Source organism: Cuculus canorus, chromosome 18 (assembly GCF_017976375.1).
Source record: "Cuculus canorus isolate bCucCan1 chromosome 18, bCucCan1.pri, whole genome shotgun sequence".
NCBI lineage: Eukaryota > Metazoa > Chordata > Aves > Cuculiformes > Cuculidae > Cuculus > Cuculus canorus.
The window spans coordinates 7,631,206-7,654,897 of NC_071418.1; the positions used below are offsets into that span (position 1 = coordinate 7,631,206).

Here is a 23,692-nt window from a genome sequence, read left to right on the forward strand (position 1 = left end):
TAACACAGAAAATATTACTTTAGGAAAAAAGTACAATTTCTTTAAACCAATTCAAGTTTCTTAATAAGAAAGTGAAAAAAACATTCTTCCTTTGCACTAAAGTTCACAAAATTATTAAAATATAGTCTATTTGTTCAGCTAATTGATTTATAACCACCTAACACCATCAGAGTTGCACTCCATCTTCAGATGTCTGATAATCCTCTGAGACAAAGATAATGAATAATGAGATGCACATAGCCCCACACTAAAAATGCACACATCACAGTGTAGCTGATTTCAAGAATCATGCTACAGGCTCACAACAGAAATCAGAATGCACAGGAGAAAAATTCTAGAGAAACAACAAAAACCAGACAAAAATAAAGATGATAAATATACTTTGCAATTGCTATTAGGGCATCTCTTCTGGCTTCTGCAAAGCTCACATCCGTAGGGGAAATTAAAGTAACTTTTTTCAAACCTTCTAAAACCTGAAAAAAAAAGAGAGATATTTAAATCCAATGCATTATTTATCATAACTCTTAAATTCACATATTGTATTAAAATGAGCTCAATCACGTATGAGAACTAAGCAAGCGACAGCGTTTGGTTTCTCACCGTGATATGCCAGAATGCCTATGCCTCACTTTTCCCATTGTACAAATGTTCCACAGCAAAGGGATAATTCAATCTCTGGCTTTTCCATTAACATTAGAAAAGCAGGACTAAACTTTAATTATCAGAGTCTATGGTAAGCTAAGTTCATGATGATTTTCTAGAGTTACCATACATTATAGTCCAAACCCTTTTCCTTTAATTCTGATCATTATTATTTCTTTGATTACAATCAGGGGTTTCATTCAGAATACCGCATGCCCTCTTCTCATTATAATGATGATATTTTCTCACTTGCTGGAGCCTGCCCTTTAGCAGAAATCTTGGAAGGGCCCCAAGAGCTCGTGAAAAGCCACAACGAATCATTTCCTCTGTGTTTTGTAGTTCTGAAATGCACTGTGTCACCAACTCATCTAGAAACAAATATAATTGCAGAGTGAAAAGCAATGAGCATATCATCATCATTACATATCCGGCTAACAAAAAATAAACCAGATAAAGATCCCCCAAACAGAGCAGCTAGGAAATTTTATAATTCATTAAACTAGATTCCAGAATACCTTTATTTTCCTACAGAAAAAATAAGAAGAATTTTTATATGTTCATTGTTAAATGAATGAATTCTTATTGTCTACATATGAAGCCAGATTTTTTCACCAGACCAATCCCACTCATTCAGAGGGAGAAAAGAAGATTCTCAAGTCATAATTTTTTTAAAAATCTAAAGAATATGTCTAAGCATGAAGAAAATGTAAGCACAGGGGAACAAATTCTCTTACATTTACAGGTCATTTCCATAATTAGACAAGTAGTCTATATTAGGAATGAGAGGTCTTAGGATTAGTGAAGGTCAATTTTTTGACAGTTCCCATCACCCAGAAAAATAGTTCATTGGACCTAGAACTTGAACACACAGACACTTTGCTTTTTTGTTTTACAGTATGGAATGGAAAAACAATCTGCTTTTCTTAATGTTCATTATTGTATTTTGCATTCACCTTCAGTCTAAAACAAGAGAGATGCCCGAGACATTTCCCAGTCTTTCAGATGGTTTTACCATTCTTTCCCGAAGCATTTTAGGATCCTTTAAAATTAGTGATGCTCCTCCCCATTCTATCAAATACCTCCAAAGGGCAAGCTAGGTCCCGCCAAATATTTTCTGCTTCTACTGTAAACATGAGTCATTACCTTGTAGAGCTGGATCAGCTTCTCCCTTTTCATTGATGTAATATTCATTACACAGTGCAGCAAGTGCAGAGACTGCAGACTCCTGGAACAAAGGCAAAATTCTAAACTTGTTATACTGACTAAGGTCATACTTCATGAAAACTGTTTGAAAGTTTAACGAAAATGTGAGCAGATTATTTAAAAAAAAAAAAACACTTCCTTCAACTACTGACGTTTACTTTCTTTTTATTTCTTCCCAATACTGGCCATTATTTCATCTTCAATATTTTGATGCCAGATTGAAAATAAACAAACTGTATTTCCCCAGAAATTTATAGAAAGGAAACATACAAAAAAACCCATAGGATCATAGGATCATAGAATCACACGGTTGGAAAAGACCTCTTGGATCATTGAGTCCAACCATTCATATCTGCCACATGGACTGAAGGTTATAAACAAATGCCCCAAAATATCCAGTATCACAATCCTAGTGTCTTCGTCTTAGTTGGTTTAGAAAAGGACCAAAGGTTGCGCATCATGCTTCAATTTCCTTATCTTCGGAGTGGTTTCTGACAACAGCATAGAACACAAAACTAACACAGCTGCTATTTCAAAAAGCACGTAAGAATTTTTCTCATGAAATTCACAGTCGAATCATACTTTTCAGCTAATAACCTAATGCTGACCAAATTATAATAAATTTGAGAGTGTACTGTTCACGCCATATTAATAGCAATGATACTTATTAATACTCATGTTCTCTTAAATGATACACAGGAATCCTGCATGGCGTATTCATTCTGCCCTCAAAGACACCTCAGACTTGCTCGCCATGCAAAATTGAGGACTTAAAAGAAAAACAGTGCTCATCTGAATAATCTTCTGCCTACCAGAGACATTATAGTACTGAAATATAGAGAATTATCTAATTGCTGTAGATCACAGAGTTGTAGAACGATTTGGTTTGGTAGGGACCTTTGAAAGTCATCCAGTCCAAACTTTCTGCAATAAGTAGGGATACCTTCACCTGGATCAGGTTTGCTCAGATCCTCCACTTTCTAAAAAGAATAGTTTTCACCTTAAATGCATGACTTTATATTGGAAGAGTATATGTCAGAAAAAAAAATTACTTTCCAATGTCTTAAGCATTGTCCTTAAAATTATTTCTCTGAAAAATACATACAGAAATCAAGTGAGAATCAACATTTACTAAACATGCTTTGCTCAACAAATGCTGACCAATCAAGTCAAACTTCTCTGAAGTCTATAATTAATTGTTCTAAGCTTGGTTTAGAAGTTCCAGTTAGAAAACATACAAATTCTTTGAACAAACAGCTAATACCAAAAGAATATTCCAAGAATTTAAATTTCACCTTTTGATTTTCTTCAGTGATTTGGATACATTCTAGTTTAATCTGTCTTCTAGATACTTGCAGTGGCTTTTTATCTTATTTTTATATAAACTAATAAAATGAACACAATACGTTATATTCAGATTGGCTCTGTGATGGCTATAAGCTCTAACAGGGCAGACAAAAATTGTCTTTATCATTTGGTAGAGCCTTTCAGAGCACAAAACCAAACCATCCTGATATTACTCGGGAAAACTAAGGCAAATAACTGGAGGTATACATAAAATACCATAAAACACATTTATCAATGGATTTAATATTCAGAATCACAGTAGCTCAAGTGCACAGTAAAAGGATTTGCAACAGAGTTTAATGAAAAATTAAAACATGTTGTCTTGAATAACTTGGGCTGATCACACGAGTGTTCTCATTGTGTACAAATGCCCTCAGGACACGAGGCCAGGACAACATCCACAGACTCTTTTTAACTCTCACTAAAGTTCCCTGAAACTACCAAGATCAAGATATTACACATATTACAGGCACACCAAAATACAAGCAAAATATCCATAAAGAAGCAAAATGTAACCATAGAGCCAACAGTAAGTAGCTTCAAGCAATGATCAGCAACTCCTCACCACCACCACTGCCACCACCACTTGCACCAGACGTGCACACAAGAACAACCCTTGTGAGAGCTGTTCAAGTGTGAATCAAAAAGGTCCCTTTGAATTTTGAGGAACTATATATATTTTTTTTTGAAAAAAATAACTTTTCTTACCAATCTAAGAAATAAATACTCAAGAATCAATTAGATTCAATGGAAAATAAACCACCAATGGAGAGCAAAAGTATTTCCAGTTCTGTGCGTAATGTGACCACATGAAGAAGGAGGAAGCACTATACCTTTATATTCTGTCGTGCAGCACTTGAAATAAGAGGGAGACTTCTCAGAGTGTCATTTATTAACCACTGCCAGCCACCTGAAACAGAAAGGAATATCATTGGTATTAATTCTTCTTACTTCTTGAACTTCAACATTCTCTGTTTTACTCTTTACAGAGACCAGCAATTATACACATAGATGTATTTCAAAAAAAAAAACCCCAAAAAACCCCAGCAGGGTTTGGTTTATAACGCACTAATGCTGCATCTGGTAATGCTGAATATGTGTCATGGAAAACTCCCTGTGGCAGTGTTTATATATCTTTTTGATACTTCTTTATTTGCTAGGCCAACTCAACCTTGCTAATCTTTCTTCTTTGAGAAACAACATTTGTTACTACTTTAGCTTAATAACTACTAACATAATGGAAGGTTATTTAAAATATGGCATACCGATTATTGGGTCTCCTCTAAATGGCATTTTTGATAGTGACAACTTTTCAATTAAAGTGCAGACTGCAAGAAAACAAAATTGAGAACTGGATAAATAATTTAAAAAAAGAAATTACAGCACTTTTGAAGATACAATGACATCAAGTTACATTACCATTCATGTTAATTTGAAGAAAATTTGCAATTATAGGTCCAAAGTATGTGAAATTATAACAAGACATTTCCTTTCAGTTGTGATTCTTCCATACAAAAAAAAGGTGCTATGTAGTAAGTGATCTCTGACAGGAGCCGCTGTTCATGCAGATCCATAGTTTGGTGGTAGATTTCCCCCCTCTGCCATTTACAGTGCACATGACCATACTGACCACTTTTCCTTTCCTACACCAGCCTGCAACGGTTTGGGAACCATCAATGATAGCAAACCAACTTGGACAAGGATAATACTACAGACACTAAAAAACTATTCAACATCTATGGAAGGTTTTCCTACTTCTTATTAGAAATTTTTCTGGACTTCCTGGGATCAGCATCCGTTTGCTGCACAGAGCTGGGAGCGGCTTGACGTCCTGTGATACTCAGAATATGTGAAAATGTCGTTTTAATGAGTAGTCCTTATTTAAATCTATAAACTTAAATGAGTTCTAAGCTTACAAACTTACTTTCAGAATATTATTTTTTTTAGTGTCTCAAGGCTGTTCTGGGGAAGAGAAATGCAGTCCATCTATTGTACAGTAAAGACCGCAAACTTTTATTGTACAATAGATGGACTGCATTGCTCCAATGAAAACTCGGCACTGGGGGAATACGCTCTTTTTTTACTTCCTGGCGATCAGCTCATATAAAACAGATTGGTATACATCCATACTATCTTTCTTCTTCAGAGCCAGTGGAGAGGAGGGAGAGCACAAAACAAGTTACTATACAATGCTGCCTTTTTGCCTTCCTCTCCTCCCACAATATAATCTTTGAATCTTACCCTGGGCTCTGTACACAGTTCATCTTCCTCTCCATTTACAATCAACTTACTGGGCTCCAAATCTACCCTTGAATTCAGTCCTCACCACAGTAATGTCACACAACCAGGCTCCCCGTGCTGAAACACCATTCTATATTGCACGTCATCTTCTTTGTTCTAATATTTATTCACAGACAACGCTAAGTACAATGTGACTAAACCCAGCTCTCCAGGCTTCCTCCTTAGTTGCTGCTTCATGCTCTGTTGTGGTTGAGACCATCATCTTCATTAGACATGCAGACAATTTGTGGAGTATTTTCAATTCTTCTCTTATTCCACCTACACAGTTGTATCATGCCAAAACACTGTCATTTGTACTTCTCCAACACTAACAAAATACTCAGCTGCTTAAAAGCTAAAACATATTAAAAACCCCTACCTATTCTTTCAGCCTGCATTCTCATGTCACAAGACTGTTCACTCATTCAAAGACTGCAGAAATCCTCTTGCCCCTTTCACCCCTTCTATTTGATCAACCTTCCATCTGGGTACTGAAACTCCTTTACCCGCTAAGGCTGGGGGGCTTCATATCCTCAAAGCTGGAAATCTGCTATGTAGCACCTCCTTCATTCAACACATGAGCAGAAAACTCAAGGTGGCATCGTTTCCTTATCCACTCCGGCTACCTGGACGGAGACTTTTTCCTGGAAAGCCCTTCCTTGTCACAGCGGTTCTGTTTATAACAATCTTCACAATCCATGAGAAAACCCATCATTTTCTCCAACACCACTTTTTCCATAAATGGTTGTTTTCAGTCCTTAAACTTCACTTTTGTGCACATACATATAAAGATAAACTCATTAAACTTAACAGACAGATTGCATTTCTTCTGGAGAGAAATCTGAGTAAATTAATGAAGGAAACCCTGAAGAAAGTTCACTGCATGCAACACCAGAAGGAGAGAATATGTGACATAAAACCAAGAGCTCTCTCCTGCTCTTAGATGAGGGTTATTCACAATTGTGCTGGCAACTCATGTTCTGTTGTACCTGTCTTCTGACTGGCCTCCAAACTCTGTATTTTTTTAATGACCGTGCATACCTTATTTATGCATTCAACACAACACATGCAAAAGAAACTGGAAAGCAGTAAACAGAAAAATTAATCACTGCACATTTGCTGCTTTCATGCCACAGCTGTGATACTCACCAGCTGGCCTCATCAGCTCTCCACCTAGACCCCTGCAAAGGAGAAACAGAACTCTCAGAGAAGAACCTACCACAAGCAATCTGAGTGCATTGCCCTGTGAGAAAAGAAACCTCAAGAGTTTTTCACAACGAAAGCAAATCACAAAATTATCTGCAGTTTTGTATTTACCAACTGTAAAATACTTTTTTTAAACCAACTGTTGTCTTGACTTCAGCATGATTTATACAAATCATGCCTTTGTGAATATTTAACTTTCTTCTTGCGAAAATGTGGTCCTAGCCTTGCTAATTTTTACTGTGAATAGTAAGGGACAACTGCGTTATTTTGCTTTTCTTCCCACTTGCTTCAGAAGCGTTCTGAACCGGTGGGGATGGCCACAGGACTTTTCAGTCATGCAGCTTCTCTGACCTTCTGACTGCCACAACTGAAAAGCAATTCCATGCAATTCTTTAACAAAGTCTTCCTCTCTGGAACATTGCAAAGAAACTTCACTTTTCAGTTCCTATTTTCACAAATGTTAACTGGTTTTCTTTCCTGTCGAAGTTTCTCACCCTGCCTTCTTCACTCTCCCCTTCCCTGCTCAAGGCCCCTCCCAGGTGATTTTGCATTCATCACCATAACTGAAGGGGTAAAACCTTCTAATGGATCAGGAACAGGAGAAAAACAAATGGCTCAAGATGCTCCAGACACTCCTGGAATTTGTGTGTTCCATAATGACGGTCTCACCAGTTCAGATCCCAGGGCGTACCCAGCCTGGTCATCCTGTCTCATCACCAGCCTCCCAGCACTCCGAGGGGGACATCTGCCTGGGCACAGGGAGAAGCACCCTGGAAACAGCAGGGCCCACTGCCATTTTTCAGCTTCACATGTCTCTGGGCAGAGATGTCTCCTCACCCTGCTGAGGAATGTCTGCTGGTTCCCAGGATATCCCCAAGGTGCCGTGAGCACCACTTGGGGTGTTCTACTCAGTGTCACCTTCTGTGGCTTATTTTTTTCCATTTTATGAACCTTTGACCTCTGCCCTTCCTTTGGATAATTCTTCCCTCGACTCCTTACTTGTCTGCCTTCACTTCTGCTGGAATATCTCCTCCCTGAGGTGTGCCAAACCCTTAATCACCTGTGTGTATGGCCGTGCTCTGACAGAAACTCCCAGCAAGGGGGAGGAACAGCAAAGGCTTTTGTGTTAGTTTGCTTCGGTTTTGTTTTTCATTTTTTTTTTAAAACCATTTCTTCTCTCCTCTCCCTCCTCCTTCCCCACAATAAAATTAGCAGCTATGCTCAGAATGCAAACTTAGCAACCCTAGCAACTCTTAGGACTTTGTTCTCCAATTTATCCTTTTACATGCACTTCAAAAGCCTAAACATTTTAAACGAGTTTTTCCATTACACACAAGCAGGTGCATCCTGTTACATGCACTGGGATTTTGACTGCTCAACATTTTCCTTGGATATTCAGGTAACACAGAGATGCCAACTCCACAAGACTCTCATTTGCCATAGATCAGCATTTCCTTTAGTTGGGAAACTTGTGCTTTTGACAATCAATACATTAAGCTCAATGGAATAACCCACAGCTCACTATCATTGTGCGAAGTAAGCACAGATTCCACATCCCCATGCTGATATGGTCTCTGTATTATCTGCCACACCTTCCAGCCATGTTGTCTGCTCTCCAGCTTCTAAAAAATGCAAGGAGACAGCAGCAAAAATAAAAGAATGATGTGGCAAAGCTTTCTTCCTCTTCAACGTTTCCTTTCCCTTCATTTTGTCCTCATCCATTCCTTGCCTTTCGTCTGTCGTCTTACTGCAAATAAGTGCAACATAACCATCCTGTAAATTTGTTTGGTGTGCCCACGGAGTCTGCTGATGCAAGAATTCAGATACAGACTTCTATTCAAACTACAAAGCAAGAACTGAGTCATAAAGGCTGCTCCTCTCCACTTCTTCGTGCTGCCAATAAGGAAGCCCGGCCACTCAAAGCTACTCTCATGTTAATCATCTGACACCTACCCCTTCCTTTGGCATTACATCAACTCAATTTTAATTTCAGAGTTTAGAGCTTCACTGAGGATTATTGTCCTTGTGCAAGAATGAAGAATGGTGATAGTGATTTGTATAGTGAGTTTTCCATGTAATGCAGAAATTCTAATCAAATCAATCTTTGAAGGCACTGTGATACCATGCGTTCTTCTCTGCAAAGTTTGTTGAGTTGTTTCTTCCCCTGACATCAGAGTATGTCCATCAATATATCTAAATTTCCCTCCCCTTTCCACAGCTCGTATGTATTTCCATTTTAAGAACTGAAAACTTCTTATCACAATCCTAGATCTCTCCTTCATCAGTGTTTAGTTTGTCAAATGACGGCCATCTTTCTATTAACTTTATCTCACGCTACAGTATTTCACTAAATTAAAAAGATACGGATCTACCTAATTCAGAGATTGTGAGTTTTGCTGTACAGCCAGTATTCTCTTATTTTCTTCCAAGGACACATACATAAGTTGAATCACATTATTAGAAGTACCTGTTCCAAGGTTCAATTATTAATGCAACCTGTAAACCGGCTGATGCAGTGCCCAAGTCTCATGAGCTCCTAAGCATCCTTCCTATTCACAGTTCCACAGCAATGCTTCTTTACTAGAAATATCTTAGGATGATTCACAATTTATTTGTGGAAAATATAATCAATATGTATAATCCCTTGTAGAACCACTGAATTAAGATTACTGACCTAAGAATGCTAGTACCTATTCTAAAATTGTGCAGGCTTCTAAAGTGCTGCTCTAAAGGCACAGAAAAGGTCAAGGTGCTTTTCTGGATTTTTTTTTTTTTATTATTTAAAATCTGCTTTCTGTAAGAAATTCAGCATTTATCTTACAGATTATAAAACTAACAGTAGCAGAAGCTGTTCAGGATTGAATTTGCATTCATCTTTTCATAAACACCTGAATCTGAAGTTAAAACTGCTGAAATAGCTGAAAAGATTCAACTGCAAATACTCCATTTCCAGGAAGCTCAAGAAGGATTTTAATCTCCATAGGAATAGTAACCAATTATTTCCCACAGGAACTCTTTGTCCCAAATAGAGCTGAGGTATCGTAAAAGGTCCCAGCCGCACGTTGACTGGGCTTTTGGAGTACAGATGGCTTTAGTACAAGGTACGGCAGAGGAGGAGAGAGAAACCTCAAGAGATCTCTGTATTTAATACAGCTCTTATGGTCATCTCTTGAAGACGCAGCAAATAAGCTCTACTAAGGTTACAAACATCTATGCTCAGGTTACCGTAAATTCGTATATTGACTGTACATGTTTTGTGTTGTATTCTAACACTGGAAGACTACAGGTGAAATTCCAGCTTTATGGAAGGAAGAGTCTTCTCAGTGACTTCAGTGAACAGCAAAAGAATTCCCCCTTATAATTCTCCAGATCACAGTACACAACCATCACCTAAACCCATCGTGCAAAAATAATTTAAACTTGGCAGAATTGTTCAGATGCACTTTATTGCAAGGCTGGGACTATTTTCTGATTAAGTAAATATACCTAAAACCATCTTTTACCTAGATGACTGCAAAGAAACGCATTTCCCCTGAAACCATGGTGATTAGTTGCCACCTTAAAGGTCTCTGAAATGAGGTGAGTTTCTCTTTGCCTGTCAGCACTTGCGGGCTGCTCAGCTCTGCTGGAAATGCTGAGACACTGTGGGTGACAGCAGAATTTACGCTGGCAGCTACTGCTCGTCTGACAGAGCTACCTGTGTAATGCACGCAGCTCAGCTCTTCATCTTGTACAGGAGTGAGATGAGAGCAAAGCTGGGCCCACAGCACATTGTGTCAGCAGACTCACCCAGTGTCAGCGTCAGCAACACTGCACATCCTGCCATACCCAGCTCCACCGGGAACCCTGGAGGCCTCATATATGGAACATTTGCTGAACTACAGGAGCGCAGGGCAACCACCTCGAAGAAACCCAGCTCATATCTATCTCCAGCACTTCCACATCCAGCCATAAATTCTCTCGTTACCCAGCTGTGTGTTTTAAGATACACATTATCAGACCAGAACAGGCTAGGAGAAAGGAGGTCAAAGCAACTCTGAAGATCCATTCACCTGAATCTTATATCAGATGATGCATTTTTAAAGAATCTTTACGGGACCACTATCAAAAATACTTTTTGCTTGAGGACTTTTCGTATTGAAGACCGGTACAAGGTCTCAAAGGCCCTACAGAAATATATCTGCTACAAAAGCAGGTACCAACCGTGCCATTCAGCGCAAGCGCAATATAAACCAGGCTGAGCATTAACACCATGCTTAAACTTGCAGGGCAACTTCCTTCCCAAGGTCGGCACCTTAAGGCAACAGATGCCACAAGTTTTTCTCTTAGGTTTTTATACATAAAGTAACATTTAAGGCAAGTATAGCTCAATTTTTATAACTCTACAACCTGTATAGCACAAAAAAGACACAAAGGACACATACTGTGTTTAAGTGCCAAGGTTTGCATATGACTTGCTATAACAAGTGCCCATTTAATAGAGAAAATCAGGCTTTCTGTGCAATGCTCAGCTGGAAGTGCACATGCAAATGCTTAAACCAACCAGCTCCTCAAGACAAACCAGTGCAGAAAATGTGTCAGACCCAGACTAACAGAAGGAAGTGTGTCCTGCTGTGCCTGGACTTGCATTCTCCCTTTTCAGCATCCTATGGTAACCCCAGAAAGGGACTACCACGGGAAGAGAGAAAGATACCTGCATTTAAAAAAAATGTTACTACAGCAGAGGACATGATTTTCTACAATTAGCAGAAACAGATTTGATTGTTTCAAGTACAGTCAAAATCAAGAGTCTGTGCAGTAGAGTCTTCAGACTGTGTTCTGTCTGAAGCATAATTCATGGCCATTATTCAGAATCAGGTTAAAGACATTACAGGAGCTGCTAAACAAAGTAAGGGGGTTTGTTTAATGGAGGTCTCCATTACTGCTCTGGGGCACTATCTTTTTGCCCTGAAGTAATTGTGGGTTCAATGGAATCCTATGCTTTAGACGATCAAGAAACTGACGACTCATTTTCCGGCTTAAAATTTATAAATTAAAATATTAAAAACCCCAAAACTACAGCATTTTTACACTTTACTTCCTTTTCCCCCTTCTCACAGGTCTACACAGTTTGATCAACTGAAAACAGTTTGATCAAAGCATTAAAATTCATCTGGTCCACACAAAGACAGCTATTTCTTTTACCAGAAGAGAAAGCAAATTATCTAATGAACAGCTGAGACGTGGCCTGATGCTTTTTGTCAATGCAGTTTAAAAACTAGAAACACAAATAAAACACACAAGTTTTCAACATTCTTACAAGATGTTGTTACACCGAAAATTCCCAGTAGCAATTTCTCAAATGGAAATCTTTGGAAGATTATGTGCAATAATTACTCATCACAAAACAAGTTCGGCTTGTTTCACTAAATGCTTGCCCAGCAATACTCAAATTGCTGGTCTGTTTTCATAACCTAGTTTATTTTTCTTGTTCTATTTTAACATATTTTATGCATACTGATACTTTAAAATGTGGATTATAGCAGACATCTCTGTCTCAGGCTAAGTACTGAAGTAAACAGCAGCGAATCAACTTTGCTTGGAGTTGAATTAGACGTCTTATCCGGAATGAAAACATTTCTTTAGGCATCTTATAAATACCATTAAGAGCAAGAAGTGCACATTATGACAAAAACAAATTACACCCAAGCTCCACCCTGACATTAAAGAATTTATGGGAGCCAAGATAGCCACCCACAAAGATGGTAATATACAGTATCAGCACTACAACTGCCTGCTGAGGCGAGCTCGCTTTGGAGTGGAAGTTTCACATCGGTTTGTGTGACCCTCACAAAGTAAATTTTAACATTTTTTTCAGAAAGTTTCAGGATACAAGAACTTAGATAAAAATTCTCTAAATTATAATTAATAATTGCACTAGAAAAACTACTTAAGGTTTTCTGTTTTCAGATACGTCAAGTGCAAAGAAGTGAACTGAACTGTCTAAAGGCTCAAAGAATTTGTCAGTTAAAGCAGAAAAAACCCTCATTCGCATATACAATTGTTAGGGAATACAAGTCATTAATTATCTTTTGATTTCCTTAACTTTAGGAGCAAACTCTGAAGTCACATACCAATTTTAATTCACATTTACTTAACAGTTACTTAGGCAAATTCCCTTTATTTCCTGGAAACTTCAATAAATAGGAAATTAAAACCGAGTCAGTGAAAACTCATTCGCATTTTCTTTGGCACAAGCATTGAAAAATTGCACTGAACATTTTGCAATACTCCTGGGCTACTCACCACAGAGGGTGAAGAAAGTAATTCTAGAATTTAGACAGAAGCTCCTTTAATAAATAAATAAAGTTCAGGCTCATTACCTCATTAGCTAAAGGTCATTCCTATAGGCCTGTTTGACCCATACAAGTGCTGCAGCACAGGTGAATAATGGGGAAGCAATCCACACCTCTGCTACTGAAGCCACGGATCAGGGAACACATTTTGCTTCAGTCTTTCCTTTCTTAACTGTCTCTACCCCAGTGCTGAGCCCAGTACTCACCGCTTCTCCATCCCCTTAACGTGCCTGTGAGCCACACTCGCTGAACAGCCCCCACTGCGCACTGGCAGTGGTTCCTGGGATCAGAGGCCAAAGCCAAAGGATGCCCGTGCTTGTGCTCTGCTGCAAGACTGGCCGTCTGTGGGGGTGTAACTAACCCAGACAAACCAAACCCACCAGGACCCTCTGTGTTCTTTATGTCTAACTGATACTTTCCACATGAAAAATAGTTTTTCTCTTTGTCCATTTCCTTACCTGTACAGTTGACGACGGCAAAGCTGGGAAAGAGGGAAAAGCAAACATTAATACAAGCAGGGTTTGTTTGATAGAACTGTTCTTTTTCCTCTTGCATTCAGTCTGTGTACTGTGAGCCAGGCCACACCGGTGATTATTTTAAAAATAAAATCTAAAGGAAAAATCTTTAAAAAAAAACCCGCTCTCTACCCCTTTGAATTTTACACTTAAAGAAAATCAGTTTAATACATTTATAAAGCAGTAATTTTCCTAATTCCAATCCAAGCTGCTCCTGCATAGCCTCTGGAAGCTAGTTTGGCTTTTTCTTTCCACCGCTGGCCCCTTTAAAATGATGCTATACCACATTGTCTGAAAACTGAAAATAACTTCGTAAGCTACAATGAGACAGAAAAAACTTACATAAAAGTTTAAATGTGGCTGAAAAATATTATCTCATTGTTAACGTTGCAGAAGGCCATCCTCAAAAATCAGAGATTATCAAATTTCTGTGGAGTAAAACCACTCAAACCCCCAAATTTTTTATGAGAAAGAGTTTACACTGACTTTGCAGATGAATGCTAAGCACAGACACCAGCAGGAAGTGGACAGGATCGTACCACATTCAGACCATGCTCACAGCACAGAGACTGTGGATCATGCTTCCAGGCATCTCAACACAGGAAAGCTAAACAAGGACAAAGATGCCTTCTCACCCTGTAGCAGTGCCGCTCACCTATGCACAGAATTAAGCAAGGGCCTCTGTACTCTAAAGCATAATGGGTAAATGGTGTAGCCTGACAGCTCTAGCCCATCAGAACAGGAACTAAGGGTACTACAGGTACATCCTGAACGCTCAAGTACTGTCTCTTTCATAACATGAAGAAACAGGAGCCAAAAGCAGAAAACAACAACATGGGTTAACTTAAAAGTAAAGGAACAAATCAGGCAAAATCATCTCTGCGGGAGCATTTTGAATTGCTGCGAGCAGGACAAAATTTCATTTGTTATATAAGTAGTGATACAGCCAACACACCAGCTGGACCACTGGATATTACTTCCAAGATCTATAACCAGGTAAATCATGGATGCAAGGATCACAATAAAGTAAAAAAGAAGGACAGTAAGGACAGAGACAGAACTCACTAGAAGACCTCTCTCAAGCATGGTCACGTTAAGGCACCAGCCATACATCTGCTAAGGCAGTCAGTAGTAGAGAAAGCGGGAAGAAAAACAAAGCCAAACCCTATGCACTGTTTCAGCAGTGGGACTGGCAGGATCCGAGGAAGTAATTTCACTAAGGAGCTGGCAGAACGGAAAGGGACCAAGTACAAAACTACATTGGCTAAGACACATGGTCAGGACACCCAGCCGTCTGATCGTCTAGAATGAGTGTCCGGGCATTCTGTGAGACTGTTCTCCTTGGCAAGGGGAAGTGGAGGGCGGGAACAGCTATCTTAATTGGAAATGTTAGTTTCAAAAACATAAAACATATCAGGTTAAAAGATACACTTATACTTGCCACAAACCTCTTGATGGATTTGCTTAAGTCCCTCCAATGAGTTTTCATTGAAATAATACATTACAGATCTGTAAATACATAGAAAATTGTTAAGACTGGTTTCTCAATGATGCTATAAATAATTTTTCACCCATGACTTCAGGGTACTGTCAAAGGAAAACAATCACTGATTTCCAAATTTTGCTCAACAGAAATACGCACCATTTAATTTTAAATAATTCAGCAAAAATAACAAAAGTTCTTTCCTTATGACATAGAAATCCATCCTTAAAGTACTATAAAAAAATCAGTGTCACTTACTACAGAATCATAAAATTGTTTAGCTTGGAAAAGACCTTGAAGATCATCGAGTCCAACCATAAACCTCACACTGTCACCTCCACCACAAAACCTTGTCCATAAACATCGATCCACACACTTTTTAAAACCCTCCAGGGAGAGGGACTCCACTACTTCCCTGGGCATTTCCAGTGCTTGACAATCCTTTCCGTGAAGAAATTGTTTCTAATAGCTAGCCTAAACCTCCCTGGCGCAACTTAAAGTCATTTCCTCTCATCTCATCACTGGTTACTTGGGAGAAAAGACCAGCACCCACCTCACCACAATCTCTATTCAAGATGCTGCAGAGAGCAACAAGGTCTCCCCTCAGCATCCTCTTCTCCAGGCTAAACAGCCCCAGGGCCCTCAGCCGCTCCCAGAACCCCTGGGCTCCAGCCCCTTTCCCTGGCTCTGTCCCCCTTCTCCAGATGCACTCCAGACCCTCAGATTCTTGGAGTGAGCGACCCAAAACTGAACCCAGGATCTGAGGTGCGGCCTCACCAGCACCAAGTCCAGGGGGATGGTCCCTTCCCTGCTCCTCCTGGCCACACCGTTTCTGATCCAAGCCAGGTTGCTGGTGGCCGTCTTGGCCACCTCGGCCACTGCTGGCTCATGTTCAGCCACTGTCGGCCAGCACCCCCAGGTCCTTTTCTGCTCGACAGCTTTCCAGCTGCCTTTCCCCAAGCCTGGAGCGCTGCATGGGGTTGTTGTGACCCAAGTGTAGGACTCAGCGCTCAGCCTTGTTGAATCCCATCTCATTGGCCTTGGCCACTGATCCAGCCTGTCCAGATCCCTCTGCAGAGCCTTCCTGCCTCTTCAGCAGATCGACACTGCCACCCACCATGATGTCATCAGCACACAGACTCCGGGTGCCCTCAATCAATACCAATAACATTGTAATCAGTAATACATGAATAACCCTCAGATCAGTTGTACTTTTGGACTCCAACCCTTCTGTGATTTTTCCATCAACTTCAAGTACTTCCCACTACTAAAATGTTTCTCTAATATTTCAACTTACTTGAAAAAGGGACTCAAGAATAACACAAATTCTTTGATAGACACTGCTGGCAAATACAAATCCAATTTGTCAATAACTAAAGCCATAAAGATCAGTGCACACTTTTGATCTTTGTATTTAACTTTTACAAAAGAATGACAACATCAAATTTGTTAGACGTCACCCCTTCAGGTATCTCTGTATGACTGCATGGGAATGTTCTCAGAAGTAAAATATAATAGGTTGATCAGAGACTTTTAGAACGAAAATGACTTGGAAAATGTCTCTTTTTTTAAAAATACATTTCTTCAGTGTACATATATCTATGATTCGTGCAGAATAATATTATTTTCAGTGCGGTTTGCATTCTGGAGTCTTATTTTCCACTGCCTTGGTCATAAACATCTGCTCATCCCCATTTATGTCACACCAGTATAGAATTCTTCTGCTAGCATAACTCCTAAATTCTAGTTTTTGCAGAAAAGATTTCCAACCATTTTTTACAAGTGATTCTTTTGAAAGAAAGGAAAGATAAGTAATTAGTTTCTTTAGCCACAACATTAAGACAAAGACGTCTCCAAATAATTTTGTCTATTATTCTGGCTACATCACCTATATGTAATATTGTGTGGAGCACTCACACTCCCACTTACAGACACATATGTATATCTGGACCAGCCTTCAAATGCAGAAACAATTAAATCAGTCCAACTCAAAAAGCTACCTGAGGAGCTATTTCTCTTAGCCCTGAAGCTGAAAGACTGTCCCCTCAGTGGGAAGACAGCATATTTATGGAGAAAGGGGGGTTAATCTACATTTAAATCATAACTTTGAACTCTCCAAGTAAGGCAGCAAAAGTTCTCACTTTCCTGATGATGAATTTAGACTTAAGTTTATAACATCATCGAATAAAATGTAAAGGTTTGGCATGACTGATCAAAACAAATGAAAATTCATTGGGAAAGAAGTGCAGTAAGATGGAGATTTCCACAATTATACTCAGGAAGCTTTCAACAGACCAGAGATGAAAGGGAAATTCATAGTCAAGATAATCTTGCATTTTATACCTCTTGTTCTCTTCTGCTAGCTTACACAGCGCGTGGGTGATTTCAGCACAGGCAAGAATCGCCCCATGGCGCGTGTGCAGATCTGTGCCCACTGACAAAGGCAGAAGTCTTGGCAAAACTGAAAGAGATTAAATTATTATTTTTTTTTTTTAAAAAACCAAAGCATAGTGACAGATCACAGTTCTAAACATAAACTCATCTGCCTAGAAAAAACATGGGAAAACTACTTCTGGAAAGCCTGGCCACTATGTGAAAATCAAGTTTTACAATTATCACTAAATTCTGACAAAACACACTAAGCCATGTCAGGAAATTCTGTGCTCACAGATTGCTCCCTGCTTGGACTAAGTAAAATTATATACTTGCTATTAGGCATGAGACTGGCTGAGCAGCATGGGAAATGAGGCCTGTACCGTCACACAACTTTACTACCATGTAAACTGTCACCTTCATGTATCCCTGAACCCTGAGCGGCTGAGGAAAGGATAATTCATCTCAGAACTGTCAGGGTCCAGTGTAGCTGGGTAACTAAAGTCCAGCCCCCAAAGAAAAACAGATCTGGCAATGTTTTATAATTTTTGCATAAAATCTGAAAACTGGTACAGCTATTGGTGTCACGAGACTGTATTAAGTTGCAGAGGAAATCCTAATTTTTAAATCATGATGCACTTTTCAACCTCCTTAATATACTTCTGCAACATAGGCTATAATACTCACAATGGCACACTATGCAGAACTCACTTGTTACCTACCCACGTTTGCCATGTAGTCCGGAGCTTGTGGAGTGAGGTTATGCAGAGCTTTGGTGGAAAGTTCTCGAATAACACTGAAGATGTAAAAAAGCATTTTTAAAATGTTTGTGTTAGCAGTTTAGTAGAACTAATGTATTAAAAAATAACGTCAGGAAGGAACCCCTAGCCTTGTGCAAAACAGATACCCCAGCAACGTTAAAAATTACAGTATTCCCTGTCCACCCTGTGCTTCTCCATCTCAAAAAAAGTCAACAAAACAAAAGACAGGAGCAAGCAGACCCATATAGGTAGCTTCTAGCTATATGGATAGAACCTGTTGCTGAAAGACAAACACATACAAGCGCGGATTGTAGAACCCGGGGGCTCATTCTGTACAGTGGGAGGGACACCACAGTAAACTGTCATTATTTCTCACGATGCAACCTATTATCAGCGCTGATATCATCTCATTTGTGTTACATGTACACATTTTAATTTTCGTGAACACTGAATATGACTAAGTACCATCTCTATGCATGAAATCTACTTTAATAATGATAATTGTATGGTGATGGTGTTTACCCCTCACATATACTATATACAATATAAATGTGCTTTATTAATCTATTAACAGATTGAGGTCATGGCAAAAAGACAAAATACATAAACATGTTCTAAGTGACAATATGCCAGGGAGGTATAGATGACATCAGCTACTCCTTGTCCCATTTTCCTTTAGTCAAACGTTATTGCAAACTCCAGTAAAAGTAAAACTTACCACAACAATCTAGGAAAGCATGACATGCAGAACAGTAACCTCTTGGATATTAATAATTAGACTTTAAGAACTTACCCATCCCAGTGGTTAATCTTCACATTAACTAAGTGGTCAATCATAGGCTGTGTATACTCAGGAAAGCCAGCAATATACACACTGAAAAAGAGACAACCATAGAGAGAGTAAACAATCAGCATCTGTGTGTATTTGAGCACAAGTCGTTATAAAATTTAAATTCTTTAGTTTTAAAAGACCTCAAAAAATTGCTTAGACTTGCCTTCTCCTAAACAAGATGCAGCTGAAGGAAATAATGCAACACGAAATATTTTATGGTTCTTGACGAAAAATTAAATCCCTTTTGTAAAACTCTTTCAGGTTACAACTACTATACGTACAAAAACCTTGACAACAATGACAAGCAAATTAAAACATTAAATTCCCATTGTTACCTGGTAGGAAAATGTAGATGTGTATATTAACTGATATAATTTTTTCCAATTGAAGAAACATCAATGACATAATTCACAGTAAAATTAAGTTTCAGAAATGTGCTACGTCATCATAACCACAACAGTCCATAACTGAATATGGCTTTTCAACTTGTTTTTTTAAAAATCAAACGTAAACAAAAAGTCAATTCTGACAAAAACTTGGCTGCAAAGCCAAGCCCTAAGGGGTAAGGGAACATCAGTTAATCCCCTAGGTAACCTGCATCAGTACCTAACTTTACAGCCACATTTGCTTTCCAGTCTTCAGAAGCCTCAACTCCTGAGGTCAACAGAAGCAAAGTCAGATGTTTTTCAGTACATCTGATGTATGCTAAATAATCTTGGAAAGCTGAACTATCAACAGAACGTGTTTGTGTCAAAACGGCATGTACAAAGGGATGAAATCAAGGACATGGGGATTACCTCAATTTCACCTTTTCAGATCTTTTGCGTGATTAACTTTGCAGCCATAATAGTGTTCCATTAATATATGTGCACGTAATTAGAATCAAAACAAAATCAAAACCCAAATACTGTTGCATGTTACCATGCTGATATCTGTATAACTCATCAGAAGACTATAAATCCTTAAATCCGCAGCAAACCTCAGTCACAGGATACGGCAGCACTTTCTACTGCAGCTATGAGCCCTGGAGGGATACTGGACAGTTGGTCTTACTGAGGGTTGCTGCCAGCAGAGAAATGATAAAATTCATTGCTCATTGGTTCCCTTCTCTGTTCTGGAAGAACACACGCTAACAGAAATGCTTCCCCTGTCATACTGGAGTTTTGCTCTCTTCGTCATAGTTGCTTTTGGGATCTTCATTTTAGCACTCGCCATTCTTTCCAGGCATTTTAATCTAAGCTTCCATGCCCAGCTCAAAGTTGATCTCTTCAGCCACATCTGTAGTCCAACCCCACTGTCAGTTGTAGTTTATAACCATCTTTAACTACAGCCTTCATCCTTTGTACTCTACAAAGTATTCAATGCAAGCAGACTTGGATACAAGCCCAGTCTTTCGATAATAGTGCTGGTAAGATTTTTGTATCCCACTTTACTTCGATTAAGAAGCTTCTTCCCTAACTCTGCTTTCACCAAACCCAGAACTTCTGGAATCACACAATTTCTTTTACTGTTCATAGAAAATGGATTTCCTCTACTCTCTATCCTCAGAAACAGATGATGATATTTGAAGTGAATTCTCCAAAGACCATCCAGCAAAGTTTCAAGAGGGCACGGAGCATGAAAAACTTGCACAAAAATATTTAGATTTGAAAGGCTATATGCAATTCTTCATATACATGTGCATATATATCTTATATATATAAAAATATATGACAGTATCTATAGACAAGAATATATTATAACTTATTAACCAATGCCAAATTCAGACATAGAAACTGACACATATTTTTTGAGCTTTTATTGCTCAAAGGAATTCAAATAGCGGCATTACATTGGCATACAAGGTGTCCCAGGATTGTTTTATCTGGGTGGGGGAAGGGCAGCTAAAGATTCCAAATCTGGAATAAGAACCTTAAACAGCTTTTTCCAGCTATATAAACAATTGCACTACCTTAAGGCACACTGATCAGAAAGGTCTATCCTTCCTACCACAGCATAACAATACATGTTTTCTGTGTAGCCAAAAACCTGCTATGCACTTTTCCTTTGATGTTACTCAGACAAAAATAAGGAAATAATTATTGACCCAAATAATTACATCCTGCTTGAAGAGCAAAATGAAGATTTGATAAGTAATATAATGAATCAGATGACAAATACTTTTCAAAAAAGACTTTGATTAACAGCATGATCCATTGATACCACATTCGGTGTTATAAACTACGTAAGATTAACTCTGAAGAATTTACAAACTTATTCTTTCTGTCACACAGTTTCAAGAAAGGCACAGGAGAAAAGTAAAAGATCCTGGAAATCTCAATGAAAGGAGAAATAAATGAGCATTTGTAAAAAGGGAATAATTCAATAATTCAGCTTTGAAAAAGTATGGAGATCATAATTAGTCTCCAAGTCCAAATTATAAAAGAGAGAAAATAAAAGGTGCTTTATCAATTTTGAATATTTTTCATTTTCTGTTATTACAAAAAGCCAGAGTTTAAAATAGCACATTGACACCATACAGATCTACAGCAGCATCAACCACCAAACCACCACCTCTCAGCGCAGTGAGTGTGAGCCCTGGAAGGGGTGTGGGGGAACGGCAGCAGGGAAAAGGTGAAGGTACGTACGGGCATAAATCTGTGCACAGAAGGGACAATATGGAGGTGGGTAGATCAATACAAAAATGGTCGAGGAGAGAAGAGTGAGTTCCAGGGCAAATTGTCCTAAAAACTGCTCACTGGAAGTCACAGAGCTGGCAACAGAGCACACACCACCATATACATGCTTGTTATTTCTGTTCCCCAAGAATAGAATCCCCTCAAGCCTTTCTAATCTGCTGGCTTCCAAGCAACACACAACTGCGCAGGGCAGTTTATCTGACCCATCTCACCAGGCCTGACTCACCCCCGCAGGTGCCTGTCTACCAGCTAGAGACTCCAGACAGCTCGACCAGACTGCCTGTGGAGCAGCTACAGCCAGAACCCAGCCCGGGTCTTTGCATCTCCTCCAGAGGACGTGCAGCCGGATGGTCCTTGACCATTCCCCTGACCTCAGCGTTCCTGTACTGTCAGACAGGACAGAACCCAGTACTCCAAGACCAACCGCTGACGTGAAGTTCTATGCAGACTCCACACTACAGCCATTAGTTCATTTTCCAAACCCGGCTGCGCGCTGTGGTTAGATCTGCACTGAGCTGCGTGTGGAAAATAAAAGCACTCAAGGTAAAGGTCTAAGCACAAACCACAAATTCAACAACTTGCGCTATGTATTTTTAAATGGGTATTAGTTGATTCATCTACCCACATCAGAGTCTCTCTTATTGCTATAGCTCTTCAAAATTCCCTTCCCTTCTCTCATCTTAACCAGCTCAGACAGCTTTGCAATATCTGCAAGTGTCACCTCTTGGCTGTTTCATCCACGCAGACAAGGAAATCACGATCACATTTACACTGTATCTTATGCATAATAGGCAGCTCGATGCAGAAATAAGAAAAATTTTTATTTATACAAAAACAACATTAATAAATATAACGTTCCATAAGGTGAAACACTGACAAATACCTCATTGTGCATGAGGTTCCTGCTTAGGAACACTGATGCTTAGAAAAACTTACCTTATAGTCAGATAACAGTTAACTCTGTTACCAACAGCAAAATAATCCGCTGCAGTTAGAATGTCTATGCCATGTGGAAAAGTACCCTACAAAGAGCACAGGGAAGAAAGAGAAAAATAAGAAAATATCATTTAAAAATATAAAATACTTTCCAAATAGACAACATTATTGGAAATAAATCTCCTACTGCCGTTCAAATACAATTTAATTCCTGATCTACAGTAAAATCACTTGTTCTAAAGAAATAAAGGACATCAGATATATAAACAGCAAAATCTCTAGCTTTATTTATGAGTCAATGATCAAGTCAAAGTAGCTAGCAGCAGGTAATGAATTGTGCAACAGCTATCTTAACACCTTCAAGTCATATCCAAATACATATTTGGTGAATGCAAGACTATGTATGCACGCAAAAAATAATTCCTCTAAAAGAAGGTTTAAATAAATGAACATTTTCAGTTTATGTGAAGGACCAAGTACCTGCTGTGAGTTTGCGGAAATATTAAATTAGGAATTTAGAAACTAAGAAACGCATCACATGTAGAACACACGGGAGTTCAGTTGCTTCCAGTTGTTTCTACTTATACGTGTATTTTATGACTTATTTATTAATTAACTAAAAAACTAGGGTTAGTTTGTTCCTTTCTAAAAAGAAGACTGGTTCCCAGCAAAGCCTGAAATATTGAATCCCAGAGAAGTATCACATTTCTAGCATCACCACTCCAAAAACTCTGTTTTAAGAACATCACTTATCTTCCTAAATATGCAATTGCACCTAAGTATTTGCCTTTATATATATAAGCAATAAAATTCAGACACTCAGAACTTTGATTGGCTCTGGCTGACTTCATACAGCATCGCAGAGCACAGCTGGTTTGGAATGGGGGAGGCAGCATCACCTCCACAAGCCATAATTAAGCATAAATGGAAAACAGCCAACTGAGACTTAGTTACAAAAGGGACAATCATGTGATATTTAAGCAATAAGGCTATGTAGAAGTACAGGTTCTGGACATGGTACAGTTCTGTTTGTTTACAGCTCACTCATCTCCTTCACATTTGCATACAGCCATGCAAAAATAGTAGAAAATATCTCAAGAT

The 23,692-nt window shown here is 38.9% G+C and overlaps 1 protein-coding gene across 2 annotated transcripts in view; it reads right to left on the bottom strand.

Moving 5' to 3' along the window:
- Positions 1–23,692, bottom strand: part of TBCD (tubulin folding cofactor D) — a 124,619-nt gene that overhangs the window by 29,270 nt on the left and 71,657 nt on the right. For both annotated transcript variants that reach the window (XM_054083264.1, XM_054083263.1), the window contains exons 17-28: positions 22,592–22,677; positions 18,939–19,019; positions 18,107–18,180; positions 17,355–17,472; positions 14,977–15,037; positions 13,472–13,494; positions 6,622–6,653; positions 4,458–4,520; positions 4,026–4,102; positions 1,786–1,867; positions 892–1,010; positions 382–473 (exon numbers count right to left, since the gene is read on the bottom strand). In XM_054083264.1, the coding sequence (XP_053939239.1) occupies positions 382–473; positions 892–1,010; positions 1,786–1,867; positions 4,026–4,102; positions 4,458–4,520; positions 6,622–6,653; positions 13,472–13,494; positions 14,977–15,037; positions 17,355–17,472; positions 18,107–18,180; positions 18,939–19,019; positions 22,592–22,677 (908 nt within the window). The remainder of the gene's footprint in view (positions 1–381; positions 474–891; positions 1,011–1,785; positions 1,868–4,025; positions 4,103–4,457; positions 4,521–6,621; positions 6,654–13,471; positions 13,495–14,976; positions 15,038–17,354; positions 17,473–18,106; positions 18,181–18,938; positions 19,020–22,591; positions 22,678–23,692) is intronic.